Below are 17,220 nucleotides of genomic sequence, written 5' to 3'. Positions count from 1 at the left end.
CTGTGTTTGTCATTGGTAGTCTTCTGTCCTCCCACCTTAAATTCTCCCACCTGCTAAGATGATCATTACAGGGGTTTTCTCTCCAAGTTCCACATCGCACCTGTCTCATGAATGAACGGCGTCGTACATCCTCGTGTTTTACTTTGCCTGTATCTAAACTCACCAGAACCGATATAGGTCTCCAAAGGACCGAAAGTTGGAGGCGAGCATTAAGGTGGCACGTTTGCTAGAAGCGCACACAATAATGATATGACGAGGTTTCAAGTTGTTGGACCATCCGAGCCTCCCCATCCATAAAGGCATTCTCGGTATTGCAGTCATGAAACTCGAGAGGGCCAGCTGTCACAATTCGAGATGCATCACCGTGGCGAACTCAACGCCATGTTTAAATTATGGAGAAGGGCAAAGAACATGACTGGACACATATCACTTGAATTTGTATTTTTCTATAGCTGGATTGGGAGATGCGCCCCGCCGCCCTCCGAACAGCCATTGGCAGGGGAATAGCTTGGGCGGGCCGTTGCGAAGGCAAACTCATCCGCTTAATCATCCGTCATTGGACCTAGCATCCATGAATGGGGGGCATGCCAAAAAAAGAGGATGTCCCAGTCCGAATCCGGGCGGCAAACACTGGGCGAACGCGGTTGTGACGAGGCGATAAAAGACGGACAGACCCTGACTGTCTGGCCTGTGACGTTTTTCGCCCTCGATTCTCGTCCTGTGTGTCATCTGCCAATCTCCCTTTTTGCAGCCCTCGTTGCCTACCTACCACCAGCTACCTTACCTACCTAAGTCGCTTCTTGCGACCTCTCAGATTGAGCACAATCACACGTCCCTCTTCCCCGCGTCGTGCGCCTCCCGGTCGTTCATCACCATGCTTCGTAGGTCCAACCCGCCGCCCAAGGCTGAGCTCAAGCTAGAGCAACTGGCGGACCTCGACGTCGAGACGCCCCTCCGGCAGGGCGAACGCGGGGAGGACAGCTCTGCTGAAGACATCATCGCTGGGGAGAAGATCCTGGATCCGGAGGCTGAGAGGATAGACTCCCCCGGCGAAGCACCCGACGTCCCCGAGCGTGGGGCTGCCAGAGCGCCGCCGGTCAACAGTGGGTATCTGCCCCTGCCCTGGAGAGGCCGTCTCGGCTATGCGTGCCTCAACACGTACCTGCGATCGGCCAAGACGCCCGTCTTCTGTTCGCGGACCTGCCGCATGGCATCCATCATCGACCACCGGTACCCGCTGTCGGACCCGTCTCGGCCCGAGCACTCGGTCAAGAACCGGCCGGACAAGTCCAAGGAGCCCTCTCTCGAACGAGGCCTGAAGTCTGTCCAGGACCTCGGCCTGGCCAACGCCCGGGACATCGTCCGGATGCTCCGGTGGAACGGCAAGCACGGCATCAAGTTCATGCGCCTCAGCTCCGAGATGTTTCCGTTCGCCAGCCACCGGGAACACGGCTACAAGCTGGCACCATTCGCCTCCGAGGTGCTGGCCGAGGCGGGCCGCGTGGCCGCCGAGCTGGGTCACCGGCTCACCACGCACCCCGGCCAGTTCACCCAGCTGGGTTCTCCCCGGAAGGAGGTGGTGGACGCGGCGGTGCGGGACCTGGAGTATCACGACGAGATGCTGTCCCTCCTGCGTCTCCCGGAGCAGCAGGACCGCGACGCCGTCATGGTCCTCCACATGGGCGGCGTGTTCGGGGACAAGGCGGCGACCCTCGACAGGTTCCGCGCCAACTACGCCAAGCTCTCGCCCTCGGTCAGGGCCCGCCTGGTGCTCGAGAACGACGACGTCGGCTGGAGCGTGCACGACCTCCTCCCCGTCTGCGAGGAGCTCAACATCCCGCTCGTGCTGGACTACCACCACCACAACATCGTCTTCGACAGCACCCAGTGCCGCGAGGGCACGCTCGACATCTGCCGGCCCGAGCTCCAGGCGCGCATCGCGGCGACCTGGACCCGCAAGCGCATCAAGCAGAAGATGCACTACAGCGAGCCCTGCCCCGGCGCCGTCACCCCGCGGGACCGGCGCAAGCACAGCGCCCGCGTCATGACGCTGCCCCCCTGCCCGCCCGACATGGACCTCATGATCGAGGCCAAGGACAAGGAGCAGGCCGTGTTCGAGCTCATGCGCACCTTCAAGCTCCCCGGCTTCGAGCGCATCAACGACATGATCCCCAACGAGCGCGAGGACGAGCCCAGACCGGCGCCAAAGGTGCCCAAGAGGAAGCAGAAGCCCGCGGCCAGCCTCAAGAGGAAGCGGGCCCCGGACGAGGACCCGGTCGAGCTGAACAACGTCGGCTCCGGGACTGACGACCGGGAGCAGCCCGTTGACACCGGAAGAGAAGTGTCGGACGAGGACTACGCCATGGGCGGACCGGACGGGAGGGTGTACTGGCCGCCCGGGAGGGAGGACTGGTTGAAGCCGGCCAAGAGAGGCGCCAGGACTCCGAGGCTAGCGGACATAGAAAGGATCAAGAAAAGGAGGTGAAGAAAGAGAGAGAGAGAGAGAGAGAGAGAGAGAGAGAGAGAGAGAGAGAGGAGAAACCAAAAGAGAAACCAACAACGAAACGGTTTCGGCATCTCATGATACCTTTTTTTTTCTGCGAGTCATTCAGCATCAGTAGATCGGTACACTTGGGTTTGTATGGCAACGGACAAGAATTGGACAATGGCGTCTGCTGGTGTCGGCTAGGATCGGTGACACTTATCCGAACCTTTTGAATGACTATTAGAACTTTCGCATGGATTCATGCATTTGATATGTCTTTTCTACCTAGCTGACATTGTGCGCAGTAAGGATATGCCAGGACTCCGCCTGAGAGCAGCGAGTCTAGACCTTTGCCGATCATCCCCTCCCCCCCCCCCCTGATGGAATTCGATGTACGGATCACAACAGATCCACCATCCCATAACATCCCCCGCACACATGATCGCCGCTACTCCCAACGATCGTAAGCCTGTACTATGTATAGCTGGAAAGGTAGGTAGGGATGGTAAGTGTGCGTTGCATAGTCTCTAAGTTCTGCTCACGCACACACATGTTATATACATTCAACGACCAGCGAGTTCCAGGTGTCAAATCGCTGCCCCTCCGCCAGACCTCCGTTGTCGATCTATTGTGCCTGGCAATGGAATGTGCGGCAAAACATGGAAAGAAGAATGAAGAATGGAAGAAGAAAACATGCATGAACGAAAGAAAGAATGGAAGACGGGAAGAAATTGAAAAAAAAAAAAAAAAAAAGAAAACAACAAACTCAAGAAAAAAGAACATACATTGGACGTCCATATCTCGTAAAGTTTTAGGACCAGCCCTGAACAGTGAAAACCTTTTTTTTTCCACCAAGTCACGAGTTGGACAGCCTCCAGCTCTTCTTGACGTCCCGCCAAACAGTTGTCGTATCGTCCCGTCCGGCGAGACATGGACTACGACGAGCCGAGTCGTTCGTTGTTGCTGTTCATTGCTTGTCGAGTGCACTCGAGTCTCCTCCCCACGGGGTAAGATGGAAGCCAGCCACTGCCGCCGTGACCCTTTGCTTGCGAACCCGCGGAGAAGATGAAGCACTAGGGCCCCCCATCTGCCGCCGCCGCCGCCGCCGCCGCCACTACCATCACCACCAGCACCAGAAGCCATATTTATTACCTGAGACTGCTAGACAGCTGCTGAGGCACCGGCTGCTGGACCTCGCCGCGCAGCTCCTTGCAGCGTGGGTGCGAACATGTCCCGCAGAACAGCGTGCTCTTGCCGCAGGCCACGACGCGGTCGCAGCTGCAGGTGATCGACTGCGAGATGAGTGTCGTCATGCAGGCGTAGCTGATCTTGGTGCCGCACATCTTCGCTATTGATGTGCTACGGTCCCGTCTCTCTCTATATTTTTGTTCTTATTCCTTTTTTTTTTTCCCTTTCTCGCCCGGAGTCGTGGAGATAAAATGAATCGAATATACTAGGTGGGTATCGAACTGTGTGCAGAGGTTGCTTTGTAAGACCACTGCGCTGCGAAGGATTCTGTCTGAAGGAAATGGGGGGAGGGATGTTCCAGGCCTACCGAAAGGTGTCTCAGCAGGGTAAAATACTGAGAAAAAATGTCAAAGTGAACAGAGGAATTGAAGTTGGTTGAATGATGTCGAGAAACGAAGATTGAATTTGTGAGGTACGGAGCCGGGTTATTGCCTCTCGAAGCCCCAGAGCCTCGAGAGCCTCAATCGGGGTCGTGTTCTCCGTCTGCAGTAAGCTCCGGGAGCTCGTTTCACGCGCGAAACGGTGGTTTGAACTGCGTACGCAGGAAACCCAAAGACCGGCGTTGTTGTCGTCCTCAGCTTAGGTTGACTTGGCTCTGGGGGTTGGGCTGCTCGAGGTTTTGACTAAAAGTTGTTTTTCTGAGCCAAGTTCCGAGCGCCAGTGAAATTTAGGATGGCGAGCGAGAACTTCGGCTTTGAACTTCCCGCCATGTCTCAAGCCTGCCCAGCATCACCATGCCACGATGCGGTCCAGACCAAGCCGCTCCTAGCAGAAGGCTACAATGATGAAATCCCTTTTTCAAGCTTCGCCCGGTGCTTGCCCTTTGATTGGCAGTTCCACTGGCTAGACCGTCTAAGTCACTTACGTCATGGTCTGGGCTGGAGGTTCTAGGCTCCGTCTGGCAAATTTGAGGATTGTCAGACCTCATGATTGGTCCACATCGTCAAAAGGTGTGCAGCCTCCGAGGAGCTTCACGGCCAGGCTAGCAGAATATGCTAAAATCGTTCATCAGAAGGGTGCGTGGACATGGGGCAAGAAAATGCAACCGAAAGTTTTTTTTTTTCACTGAAAAAGAATTCAACTTGGTTTGCGTGACTGACACCAGCAAAGGTCCCGGGTAAAAAGGGAGTGGGAGTAAAGGGACTGCAGTGCGCTTTAGCACCAAGGTGTCGAGAAAACTCGATTGGGGGGAAGTTGCGCACCAAGCCAAAGAGCCTGACGCAAGGGCCACGCAACAAGATTGTTGAACTCGGACCATTTGGTATAGTTTGGATGGGGCATCGCCTTCTAGTTGAAACGGCCGACAAGGAACTGGGCTGGTGGTTGAATGAACGGATGGGGGTTCTATGCAGCTAGCGCAACCTCTTACAGCGGCTCGTTTTACAGAGACCTATACGCACGCAGTAATTGCTTGTTTTGAGAAGAACGGCAATCGGATAGGCAATTCCCGAGAACGTTATGTATCAGGCCGCTCTTCATTTTGGGACGATGAATTCAAAGCTATGATTGAAAGCAACGAGTCTACAAAAATAAAATAATTAATAGTACTTCTCAGTGCAGGCCCCAATCGCTAAATACTAATAGACTCCGTAGACCCGACATACCCCCCGGTATGTAGTAGGTCCCTAAACCGTTGATCCGTGGATGGAAGTCAAACAGAGAGCAAAAGAGCCTGTACTTCAGAAGTGGTGCATGACCCGATTTGTGCTAAAGTTAGTTAGCTGCTTTGAATATTGGACAGATGAAGACCATGGACATAGGAGTCAACGGCAGGTCCTGATTGTCAGGGAATCAATCCTGTCATGGGAGTTTGCGATATGGTTGTTCCAACTTGCTGCCCAAGGCGGAGCACCCTTAAGGTACACAATTACTAACCTTATTAGGCACCTAGCTATCAACATCGTGAGATAACCCATGGTATGCCTGACTTACTACTTTTGGTTGAGGTTTAATTATAATCCAGACACCGTGAGCATAAAATGGCGATTGTCAACCATTTCGCTTCGCTTGACATGAGTCGCACCAAATCTGCAGTTCAAGCCTCTTAAGTGTGTGCGAAGCACCGAGAAGCGCGCCAGCTCTATTCGTTTACCGAAGTTTGAGGAAGAGACCTGAGAAAAAAAAAGATATGAGCTGAGCTACAGTCACAGGAAATACTCGAAATACAGCTTCTGATACGGATTGGGCATGCATCACATCAGCTCGTTCTTTGAGCCTGAGGTAACTCGGGATTGTGCGACACTATGCGAAAGAGGAATTCGAAGTGGCGGACTGTTCTATTGCCCTAGAGATGGAAACGAAGCTGAACGCTGCGTTCCCCTCCCATGCGTTGTTTGCGATGTATGGACTGTACTTCGTAGACGTAGGCGTTTCCCCCTCGTTAGACTCACTCCTCGCTCCCGCCGTCGTTCCGGTCTTTCGGAAGAGATTGAAGCGTTCTGCAAGTGCAAAGAAAGATTGCCGACAATTGCCCGTATACAGGAGGAGAAAGTGTAATTATGTACATACACCGACAGCAGGGAGGAATGGAGAGCCCGAGTAGTTGTCCTGAAAATCCTCATTCGAGAAATACCCAAGCATCCTTTTTGGAGAAATGGTAGCAAAGCAACGCGCTATTGGAACAGTTGCCAGGTAATTTTTGGCGACCTTTGCGAAGCCCAAGCCACGTTGGCACCGAATTTCGCTTGGACCTGTGGGGAGGTCTGAGCTGCCTCGAGCTGCCTAACTTTTTGTGGAACCCGTGATTTCTTAGTGCTCGTTGATGCCTTTGGTGCCTGCTGATGTCCCGTGATCGCGCGAATTGACCCTGCCAAAGGGGCGCTGTTGCCTGCTCGACGCGGCGCGTTCACAAACCCGGCCCAATTCTGCTGGAATCTTATTTACATGGTCGCTCAAACTGCTCTTTTCAGGACAGAGATTTTCACCATTGCACCTCGAGCGTCCAGCCCTTTTCTGTTGCACCACCAATTCGGGGTTGATCGATCATTCTCTGTGCATCTGCCCTGGTTCTCAATTCATTGCCCGCCTGGGACCCAACCCGATCTCCGAATTGGGAAAAATCCGTACCGCAGCACCCCGATTCCCGCCACAGTCAAGTACGACAAAGACAAACAATGCCACCAAAGCGAGGGAAGAAGGCTGCGGCCAAGCCGGCTTTGGATGGTTGCATCCTCGCTCTCAGCGGAACTTTCCCTGGGGCAACGCACGCGGCGATAAAGGCGAAAGCTGAATCGCTCGGAGCGACTGTCGCCATCAGCGTGACAGACAATGTTACACACCTTGTGACAACCGACAACGACTATAACAAGCCATCTTCCAAGGTCGCCAAAGCCCAGTCACTCGGGACCCACATTATCAGCTTGGATTGGTTGTTGGCCTGTGAGACGAACAACACTCGGGAACCAGAGAAAGATTACACCATTGGGAAGCCCACCGCAGGCAGTTCCGCTCAGCCAGATGCGTCTAAGTTGGCGTCCTCCCAGAAAGGTGGAGCAACAGCAACGGATGGTACCAGGACACGAAAGCGTGCCTCTTCCCCCGTCGCGGATGATGCCTCAGATAATGATGCCGCCCCAAAGCCCAAGAGGACGAGAGGGCGGAAGGCAGCGGCGGTTCAGGCGGATGGGGAGAACGACGTCAAGATGCAAGATGCAAACAACGCCACAAACACCGAACCCAAGGAAGAAGCGTTGGACAAGACGAAGGGCGTGGAACGGGCCGTAGGCGAGGGCCAGGTTGCGAAGAGCAAGGACATTCAGATCCCGCTCGACGAAGGGAGCCCTTTTTTTCAGTACAAGGTCTATATCGACGATTCCGGCGTCATATACGACGCCTCACTGAATCAGACCAATGCGTCGAACAACAACAATAAATTCTATCGCCTTCAGGTGAGATCCACAACGACAACAAGACAGAGCGCCGCTGCCTGACTAATGCACTTTTCAAGCTTCTGGTTCAACCTCAACAAGCAAAATATGTCACGTGGCAAAGATGGGGAAGAGTTGGCGAGCGTGGCCAAACTCAATGGACCAGCACAACCTCCTTGCAGGAGGCGGTTCGACTTTATGAGAAGAAGTTCAAGGACAAATCGGGCCTGGCTTGGAAGGATCGGGGAATGAATCCCAAGCCTGGGAAATACGCCTTCGTCGAGAGAAACTACGAAGACGATTCGGACGACGATGGCGAGACGGACAAGGCGGGAGCCAAGGACGACAAGAAAACATCTGTCCGGGAGCCGCCCAAGTCAACGCTTCACCCTGCAGTGCAGTCTCTCATGCAGCTCATCTTCAACCCGCAGTATTTCAGAGACACCATGTCTTCTCTGAATTATGACGCCAATAAGCTCCCTCTCGGGAAGCTCAGCAAGGCGACCATCACGCGTGGTTATCAAGCGTTGAAGGAGCTTTCGGCCCTCATCGACGACCCCTCTTTGGCCGCGAACTACGGCACAAGTTACCGTCCGGCGGTTGAGCAGCTCTCCAACACTTTCTACTCGTTGATTCCTCATGATTTCGGTCGCAACCGGCCCCCGGTCATCAGCGACCAGGCGATGGTTAAGAAAGAAATAGAGCTTCTGGAAAGCCTGAGCGACATGAAGGATGCCGCCCTAATCATGAAGCTGGACAAGGTTGCCGATGACGATATCCACCCCCTTGACAAGCAGTATCAGGGGCTGAAGATGGAGGAGATGACGCCTCTCGACCCTACCAGCGCTGAGTACGCCCAGCTACAGAACTACCTCTTCGAGACTCGTGGCTACACCCATGGACATAATTACACGATCGAGAATATCTTCCGAATCGAGCGCCAGGGTGAGCGTGAGCGGTTCGAGAACAGTTCTTTTGGAAAGATGAACCAGAACCGGCGTCTGCTATGGCATGGCTCCCGCTGTACCAACTTCGGCGGTATCCTTAGTCAGGTGAGCGATGACCTTAGCTCTTTCATTCAACCTAAACCCCCTTCCAGCTGCCTCACCCTTTGTTCAGCTCTATTTCCTTGTTTACTCTTTTCTCTCTTCTCGGCTGTTTTTTCCAAGTGATAACCTTTGCGAAACTGTCAATACTAACGTTGTTGAAGGGCCTACGCATCGCGCCTCCAGAAGCGCCAGTGTCGGGTTACATGTTTGGAAAGGGCATTTACCTGGCTGACATGGCGTCGAAGTCGGCCAATTATTGCTGCTCATACATTTCTGGAGGCACCGCGCTCCTCCTGCTCTGCGAGGCAGAGCTGGGTGATCCCATGCAAGAACTCATCGGCGCGTCATACAACGCAGGAGAGGACGCGAAGAAAAAAGGGATGGTTTCGACCTGGGGTCAGGGTAGGACGGGTCCCAGCAAGTGGAAGGATGCCAGCTGTGTCCACCCATCCCTGGTCGGTGTGAAGATGGTAAGATTCCTCTTTCGAGACAGCGGAAAGCCAGCTAACCAAGACTTTGCAGCCTGACACATCGGTGCCCCCTGGCCCGACCGACGTGAAGGGAGCCGGCCTCTTCTACAACGAGTACATTTGCTATGATGTTGCCCAGGTTTGCCTGCGGTATCTGTTCCGGGTACGCATGTGAGGAGCCACGATGTTTGTTCGGGTGTACGGCGTACGGGATGAGTAGGGATATCGGAAAACGTCTTGCTAGTTGTTGCTTTTCGATTCTAGCTTGCTCCGCTATAATCTGTTGCTACCTCGCAGGTGGCGGGCATGAGACGATGCCAGCTGTCTTTCAGCTCCGAGACATCCAAGGACGACGACTTATTCAATACTCGATGCTAATATGTGGATCGATCGCCTGGGCGATAGCATTGTTAACGGTGTTAGGAGCAAGGCAATCTTTGTTCTCGACATTCTCACTTTCACGAGTTATTCATTTTTAATTCTCGATACATGCATGTATCTTCTTACCCTTCCATGCCGGTGGAATTTGGGTTTCTTGTCAATTTGTGTTCCTCTACTGATATGTTGCCGGTGCCCTGGGCCCCGATACAGTACAGTACCTCATCATGTGATTGATGCCTGCACGGAGGGCCGACTGCATCGCCAAGACTAACCGCACTGGCACTTGTTATTACGAAGGACAGCAGTACCTGGTGGCAGGGACCCAGTGGGGCCCCCACCAACGGGTTCGCTCGCGGGCTCCGGCTCGCAAACCCCACACACCCGCAAACCAAGGACGTCGGTCGGTGAGGTCTCAGCATCAACCCGTCATTGAGCAGACGCAGGGCGGAACAAAGCTTGCCTCGGGGACCTGGCCACAACGAGATGTTTGCAGCAATCCGTGACGCAGACCCGCCCGCGCATTCAGCAAGACACAGCCTGCGACAGCGAGTGGGGCTTCTTCCGAGGGGCAATTGTGGCTCTGGATTGGGAGAGACAGCAGCCGCCGTCGACGGCCGATGACACACCGACGAGACACGCTTTAGCACAGTGCAACCGCCGGCCGCCGGAAACCGCCTATCCATGAGTACCTCACCCCGCCCCCATAAACGGACAAACACCTGCGTCACATGTCGTGCGCGCAAGGTTCGGTGCGACGGGCGGCGAACTATCTGTACCAATTGCGAACGCCTCGGCTTTAACTGCTCCTACGACGAGAATGTCGGGGTCGAGGTTGTCCCGGGCGAGGGCGGTGGGACCGCCATCTCGGTCCCGCGACGCCGGGTGCGGCAGGCCTGCCAGAACTGCCACGCCAGGAAGGCCCGGTGCAGCGGCACGATGCCGAGCTGTGACCGGTGCCGGGCCCAGCGCCTCGAATGCGTCTACCGCCCCGGCAAGCGGTCGCTGCCTCCGCCCGTTCCCTCAACCTCCATCTCGGCCGCAGCCCCGTCCCCCGGTTCCCGGTCCGGGTCCGGATCCGGATCCGGATCCGGGACCGGATCAGGGATGGATCTCGACTCGCACACGGCCCAGGGCGCGCCCAACGACTACGGCACCTCCAGCGGCACTGCCAGCCCTGCCACGGCCGTGGATCCGAGCGAGCCCGACGAGGCCCTGGCTCTGAAAGCCTTCGACAACTTCTTCCGCCACGTCTACCACGTCGCCATGTTCTCGTTCCTGCACCGGCCATCCCTCATGGAGCTCTACCACGCGGGGTCTCTGGACCGTGCCCTCGTGCTCTCCATCGTCGGCGTCGCTTCGCTCCTGACCGATCTCGGACCGGGAATGGCCGAGTACGGCAACCGATGCATCGAAGAGGCTGTCTCTCTGTGCCTGGCGAGCCTCGAAAAGCCGACCTTGTCCCGCCTGCAGGCGCTAGTGCTCGCCATCAAACACCGCATCCTCTCAAAGCGGTTCTCGAGCGCCTTCATGCTTCACGCCATCGCCAGCCGGTTCGCCACCGCGCTCCGGCTGTACCAGGAGAACCCGGAACTCTGCTTTCTCGCGCGGGAAGCCCGCCGCCGCCTGATGTGGTCGATCTACATGATCGACGCGTCCATATCCATGGGCCAGGCCGACGTCGCTATCTGGTTCGACGCCGAACGCCAGATCCAACTGCAGCTCCCCTGCAACGAGCGGCATTTCGACTTTGACCTGCCCGATCCGACAGAACCGCTCCGGCCGCCGGGCCCCGATCCCGTCACGGGTGCCATTCCGCCACTACCGGACGTGCTCGGCCTCATGGCGCTGCACATCCGGCTCTACTGGATCCGCTCCCGCATTTTGCAGTGCACCTCGAAAGCGGCCGCCTCGCCAACGGCAGACGCGCTAGCCATGCTGCCGAGCCAGTTGGCGGACTTTGCTGCAGAACTCGAAATGTTCGAGGCGCGATTACCTGTCTCGTTCCGTGAAAACGAGGCCAACTTTCGTTTGCGCAGTTATTCCTCCAGGCTCAACATCTTCATCACGACTCATCTCCTTTGGCGGCAGTGTCATCTCGACTTGTACCGTCTGTTCCTCCCGGGTCTGAAGGAGGCACTCGCCCCGGCTGCTCTGCAGCAATTGGACCCCCACTTCGTAATGCACAAACGCCGCAGCTGCTACGAGCACGCAAGGAGGATGGCGGACATGATGTCTCAGCTGCTCAGCTTGAGCAGCACATCTACCAGCCCTCCAGTGGCCGACTTGGACCTCCCTGGGTGTGCTTTTCAGTGTTGCAAGGTACTGTACCACGGTTTACAGACGAGTAGTGGCGATCTTGGTCTGGGCTTCACGCAGGAGCGCGTGCGGGAGCTTGCCACGGTCTGTCTCCGGGCTGCAAGGCAGTCAACCCCCGGGCCAGCATCTGCTAGCATCGTAAGTCTTTTTCTCTCTCACACACACGCATACATTCCAACCCGCGTTTTACGTCAGCGAGCGGGACCGATACTTACACCATAGTTAGCAAGCCGATATCGAGCGCCTCATCGCCAGCGGCTTGTCGCTGCCGGAGGGTCTTCCCGCTCCGCCTGGCCGCCCTCGCAGCCTTGATGCCGGGGCGGGGGAACCGTACCTTGCGCCACAGCTGTCAACGCCGAGAACGAGCCACGCCGGTGCGCAACTTGGGGTTCCAACGTCGGCCCCGACTCCAGCGAACCAAAACATGATGGCATCCGTCCAGATGCCGCCGCCTGCCTCGGTAAGCCCCATGGCAGGATTGAATTTGCCTCTGGCCGAGGGAGCAATACAGGGCACGGCTCCGGTGGCACCGTCGCAGGCCAGCGGGGTGACGAGCGGAAGTAATGCGTTTGAAGAGTTACCTGAAGGGCTTTATTTTGGACCCGAGTTCTTCGGGATAGAATCGTGGTCGGCCCTTCCGCACGGCTGGGCGGACATTGGGCATTTCTCCGGCAGCGGCATCCCATAAGGCTGCTGCAATCAATAATTTTACCTGGTCTAATAGACACCAGATGTTGTTCCGACGTCCTCATGTCTTATTCTTCTTTTCTTCTTCTTCTTCTTCTTCTCCGCCCCGAACTTGAGTGGTGGATTTCCTCCCCGTTTTAAATGGCTTAGGGTGCCATGACACCATCCGGGTCGTTTATGCCGCCATCCCACCCACGTGCGCGTGGGGTGCATACCGTGTTTGGGGTTTGTTGTTGGGGGCCGCAAACGGGGCAAGTCACGTTATTAAAGTTAGTGTACAACCATAAAAAAGAACCTGTTCAAGTTGTCAACAACCACCTCGCGCAGATTCTCATGAAAGATATCGATCATGCTTGCTATCAACATTACTGAGGTCATGATGGCATCTCTAGGCTCGTGTACTCGTACATACATCATTATAACGTTATTAATAACTCCGTAGAGCATGCTTGAATTATTGATCTTGTTCCAACTCCATCCGCCAAGCCTCCCCCCACCCCCCCCCCTTACCTCCCGCTTGTGCGCTCCCTGGTTCACCGCAACAGCGGGGTTTCCTCAGATGGGTCCGCGTCTCCGCTCTGCCTTCGGGATCCGACGGCCACGACCGTCACGGTCCGGTCCAGGTCGACCGTCTTCTCCCGGTAAACCCAGCCGAGGCAGACACCAGCGCCCGGGCCCAACACGATGGACGCGACCACCATGACGAGGGCAACCCTCCAACCAGCCTCGACGAGGATCCAGTACAGGACAGTCAGGCCGACGAAAAAGATGTTGATGGTGATGAACTTGAGCGCGGAGCGGGTCATCTCCTTGCGGTCGTCGGGCTGCGTCAGGGTCCAGATGAAGAGCGCGTGCGACAGGACGGAGCAGGCGACGGGCAGGGCGTAGACGGCAAGCAGGGCGGGCCGGCTCGACTCGAGATGCAGGCTGCTTCCGCTGCTTCCGTGGCTTCCTCTTCTTCTCCAGCCCTGCCGGGCCATCAGCATCAGGGCGGCGCGGCGGGCGAGCCGGCGCACGAGGGAGACCCAGACGGGGAAGAAGAGCCAGACGAGCACGGCGGCCGGGCGGGCCAGCAGAAGCATGAGCAGGGCGGGCAGGACGAAGCCGAGGGCGACGGCGACGGGGATGGCCACGGCCTCGGCGGGGCTGGCGAGATGCCTCATGGCCTCGCCAAAGGTGGGGTCGGTCGGGCCGGACAGGGGTTGGGGGCCGCCGCCGCCGCCCTGCTGCTTCCGGGCGGCGATGATGTCGCGGGTGCGGCGGAAGAAGGCCGGGATGATGACGAGCTGCCAGACGAAGGCGCCGCCGACCAGGTCGAAGACGAGCCAGGGCGCGGTCGGGCAGGCGATGAGCCGGCTGGGGGCGTTGCAGATGCGGGCGGCCTCGACGGTGCTGACGGTCAGCAGGCCGGCGACGAAGGAGAGGACGGCGGCCATGAGGCCGGCGGCGCGGGCGGACGCGACGGCCTCGCCGAAGAAGCTGACGAGGAAGCAGGCCGGGCCGCCGAGGACGGGGAGGCGCGAGAGCCACGGCAGCCGGGAGCGGGCGTGGCACTGCGAGTAGAGCATGTAGATGTTTGTGTCGCCGTGCACAAAGAGCACGCAGCCAGTCAGGACGGCCAGTAGCACCGGCACCACGAGCAGGTAGCGCAGCGAGAAGCGGTGCACCGCTGGGCGCCGTCGACGTGTCGGTGAGTCCATTGTGCTTCTCGAGCTCGATGATGCCGAGGACCCAAATGTTTTTTTTTTTTTTTTTCGTTGGTTTTCGTTGTTTTTTTTTCCTCCTGTTATTTGTGGTATGCTTCCACTTCCTCTTATTTCTAGGTTCCAAATTCGTCGTATCAAAGACCTCCCCGACGGTGCGCTCGGTGGTAGGGCCGGTCCTGCCGGCGCGTGGAAAGCCCAGGGTTGTTGTGCGCGGTGGTGTTGCTGCTGCTGCTTGTTCGGGGCTGGTCGCCGATCTCGTGATTGTGTTTGTCTTGGCGATGGACTTCTGGGCCTTGGGTTTTGTGTGGGGCAGAGGGGACCTAGGGGACTGGAGACCTCTTTGTTCTCCACTTATTAGCCGGCAAGCCCCATGTGATGAGCCGAACCCATCCACTTCGTGGTTCAGATGCCGATACGGATACTCTAGCCTCAAAATCATTCCGGCGAACAATCGGTATCTGTGAGTAAGTGGCTTGAGTAAACGCAGGGCAACATCGGGCCGCCTTATTGCTGGTGGTTCATGCTCCCAAGGCGATTTGGTAGCTTGGGAGCAAGTGCTGCTTCGAAGTGGGTGCTAAGCAAGCAGCGAGTCAAGATGTGTAGGAAATTATTAGGTATCTGAGCAAAAATGCGGTCGGGTACGGCGTTCTGGATTTGGTTCCACCCAAGGAACGGGCTGCGATGTCCTCCGTACATTGGAGCAATGTTTAAAGCATCGAGTTCAGTCTTCACATACCTGAACTAATGACGTGCCACCAGCCTGCCCCTGTTGGAAAGGCTATTGCCGTATAAGCGGCCACATATCACAACAAAAGCAGCCAGATGTGGGCACCTAATAGCTTCGTCCGTGCCGACAAGTCAACAGGGAAGAGTTGGGATGGAACTCCCCGCTCCACCTAACAGGTGCCGCTGCCTCCAACTAGGAGTCTCCTCCGTGTCCCGGAGCTGTGGGCCGACCTCGCGGGGTGGCGGTGCCGGCGTACGAGCACCGTGGAATATCATCCCGCCAGCAGCACTCGCAGTGGGTGCGTCACAGTTCCGTATCCCCGCGTAGTTTGCGAACAGACCCAAATCGTAGCATGATCATGATCATGGCATGCACTAACACATACGTCACTGGCTAATGTGCTCCAAAACATTTTTCATCAAGCAGTGGGATATTTGAAGCCATTTCGTCCGTCCTTCTCCTCTTGACAGCCGAATCATTCGCTTCTAACCCTAACGCTCTGACTGGCCATCCATCTTCCACCCACCAACCTGGAATGGGTAACCCGTTACGGCAATGCCAGAAGTGGCTTCAACGGAATATATGGGGGTCCAAGGGTATGCAACCCGAATCCGTCGCCATCAAGCCGAGAGATCCCCCTTCGAACGACATGTCCACCAAAACACAGTCTCACCCGACCACAGAGCCTCCACCATACAGTCAAGAATCCAGGTTGACTGCGCTGCCGGAATACGACGTACTCTTCCGTCCCGTTCGGGCTACACGTGCAAGCACCCAGGCTGCCGTATGCGTTGCTGGCGTCACCGGTGGGCCAGCTGCCGCTAGAGCGGTAGCTACCGTGATCAGCATTGTTTCCCACTCCGTCGCCAACGTATCGAAAGACGAGAGACCAGCCACTGTCAGTGCCATAACTACCGCTGTCATCAAGTTTGCGACCAGGGTCGTACAAGTAGGGCCAGGGGTTCCCTCTGTCACCATATATGATCAGGCTCTCGCCTCGGTACCGGTTGCGTCAATGCCTGCTCTTGCCGAAGGTCTTCCCAAGGCTCTCAGCAACATTGACCACGCTCTATCTTCTGTTGTTCCATGGCTACGTGACAGTGTCGCTGCTACCATTGCAGAGGCCGTCGCCAAGGTCACCGACGATGTGGCTGCTGCGTCCTTGGATGGCGGGACGTGGAGGGCTGACATGTATTCTCGCCTCGCCAACTCTACGGCTGACGGCGTCCCCGACCGCGGCGTTGCCAGCACCCGCTCCGGTCCTCAGAAACTTCCCGAGCAGCTTCCCGACCCTGATTCTAGCAAAAGCTCAAGCGCCGATACACGCAGCAAATATGGAAGTTGCGAGGCGGTACGGCGGGTGGCCAGAATGCAGGCGGTTATTTACGCTATCCGGGCACATGCCGCAACGGCCGGTCATATCCAGGCGGAAAGAGCCCTTGCTGCCGTAGCTGCCGGCTCTGGTCTACCCGATGTAGCCAATGCAGTGCCAGGGGCTACTAAATGCACTTGCAACAAGTCTCCCCTAAGCTGCGAGGCATCGTTACAGGTGGTCCGAGCACGAGCTGCTCTATCGGCGGTTAAAAGCTACACCGAAATGACCAAGAATACTGAAGCGGCTCAGGCGCTTTCTGCTGCGGAGAGACAAACGAGGATCTAAGAATTGTCCATGCAGGGCATAACGGCATATCTAGGCAGTTGTGTTGACTGCAGCAACTGTATGGCCGAGCTTACAAGCATGAGTGATGGAATGAAGGGGGGCGGCAGAGGAAGATGACGTCGCGTTGAATAACGAAGTTTAGGATTTGGCTCACCGCTGTGCATGAGTTCTCTGGATGAGCTGAATACCTACGACCATCTTTCCCTTGAGATCACTCTAGGCCGGTGCGTGTTAGGAGCGGTACCTACCTTAGAAGAAGGAACACGTTTCCTCGACGGAGTCGTCCTGAAAGGTGCCTTTCGATAAGCACTAATACCATTCAACGGCAACTTTTTGAATAATTAGGGCCAGAATATTTGTCCTTTTTTTATTATGACAGGCGCAATTGATACCTACCTTTCGCGGTTGATGGCCTCGAAGACACACCTCGTCCTTCAGTACGGTGGCTCTTCCCCTCTCGTGGCATGTACCTGCAGTAACTGGGGACGAAGGCTTGCAACGCACGGGGTGGGTGACTCCTCTCCTGTCCTGAGTCTGTACATATTATGCATGATGACCGCACAACATGGAAGCTCCTTGATTTCAGAATGGAAAGATAAACCGAGGGCAAGCATGGCTGCCAATC

General features: G+C 56.4%; 5 protein-coding genes across 5 annotated transcripts; 3 read left to right on the top strand and 2 right to left on the bottom strand.

The window, feature by feature from the left end:
* Positions 1 to 874: 874 nt before the first annotated feature.
* MYCTH_2057317 (uncharacterized protein) lies at positions 875 to 2,485 on the top strand (the record flags this gene model as incomplete). The annotated part of the gene is made up of 1 exon (XM_003660995.1): positions 875 to 2,485. One exon carries the CDS (start codon positions 875 to 877, stop codon positions 2,483 to 2,485), a length of 1,611 nt encoding a protein of 536 aa, XP_003661043.1.
* A 381-nt stretch (positions 2,486 to 2,866) lies between these two features.
* On the bottom strand, positions 2,867 to 4,475 carry MYCTH_2299985 (uncharacterized protein). Its single transcript, XM_003660994.1, has 2 exons — positions 4,041 to 4,475; positions 2,867 to 3,954 (listed from the first exon to the last, which is right to left on the bottom strand). The coding sequence occupies exon 2, from the start codon at positions 3,826 to 3,828 to the stop codon at positions 3,634 to 3,636; it is 195 nt and encodes a 64-aa protein (XP_003661042.1). The 5' UTR covers positions 3,829 to 3,954; positions 4,041 to 4,475; the 3' UTR covers positions 2,867 to 3,633.
* Positions 4,476 to 6,667: 2,192 nt separating this feature from the next.
* On the top strand, positions 6,668 to 12,503 carry MYCTH_2132970 (uncharacterized protein; the record flags this gene model as incomplete). Its single annotated transcript, XM_003660993.1, has 7 exons — positions 6,668 to 7,620; positions 7,680 to 8,651; positions 8,810 to 9,118; positions 9,171 to 9,289; positions 10,144 to 11,796; positions 11,848 to 11,953; positions 12,042 to 12,503. Exons 1-7 carry the CDS (start codon positions 6,847 to 6,849, stop codon positions 12,501 to 12,503), a joined length of 4,395 nt encoding a protein of 1,464 aa, XP_003661041.1. The 5' UTR covers positions 6,668 to 6,846.
* A 340-nt stretch (positions 12,504 to 12,843) lies between these two features.
* Positions 12,844 to 14,523, bottom strand: MYCTH_2299980 (uncharacterized protein). The gene has a single exon (XM_003660992.1). The coding sequence runs from the start codon at positions 14,200 to 14,202 to the stop codon at positions 13,036 to 13,038; it is 1,167 nt and encodes a 388-aa protein (XP_003661040.1). The 5' UTR covers positions 14,203 to 14,523; the 3' UTR covers positions 12,844 to 13,035.
* Positions 14,524 to 15,274: 751 nt separating this feature from the next.
* Positions 15,275 to 16,780, top strand: MYCTH_2299979 (uncharacterized protein). The gene has a single exon (XM_003660991.1). The coding sequence runs from the start codon at positions 15,471 to 15,473 to the stop codon at positions 16,593 to 16,595; it is 1,125 nt and encodes a 374-aa protein (XP_003661039.1). The 5' UTR covers positions 15,275 to 15,470; the 3' UTR covers positions 16,596 to 16,780.
* Positions 16,781 to 17,220: the final 440 nt, after the last annotated feature.

This window comes from Thermothelomyces thermophilus, chromosome 2 (assembly GCF_000226095.1).
Source record: "Thermothelomyces thermophilus ATCC 42464 chromosome 2, complete sequence".
In the NCBI taxonomy this organism is placed as follows: Eukaryota; Fungi; Ascomycota; class Sordariomycetes; order Sordariales; family Chaetomiaceae; genus Thermothelomyces; species Thermothelomyces thermophilus.
This window is presented reverse-complemented; position numbering and strand designations above follow the sequence as displayed.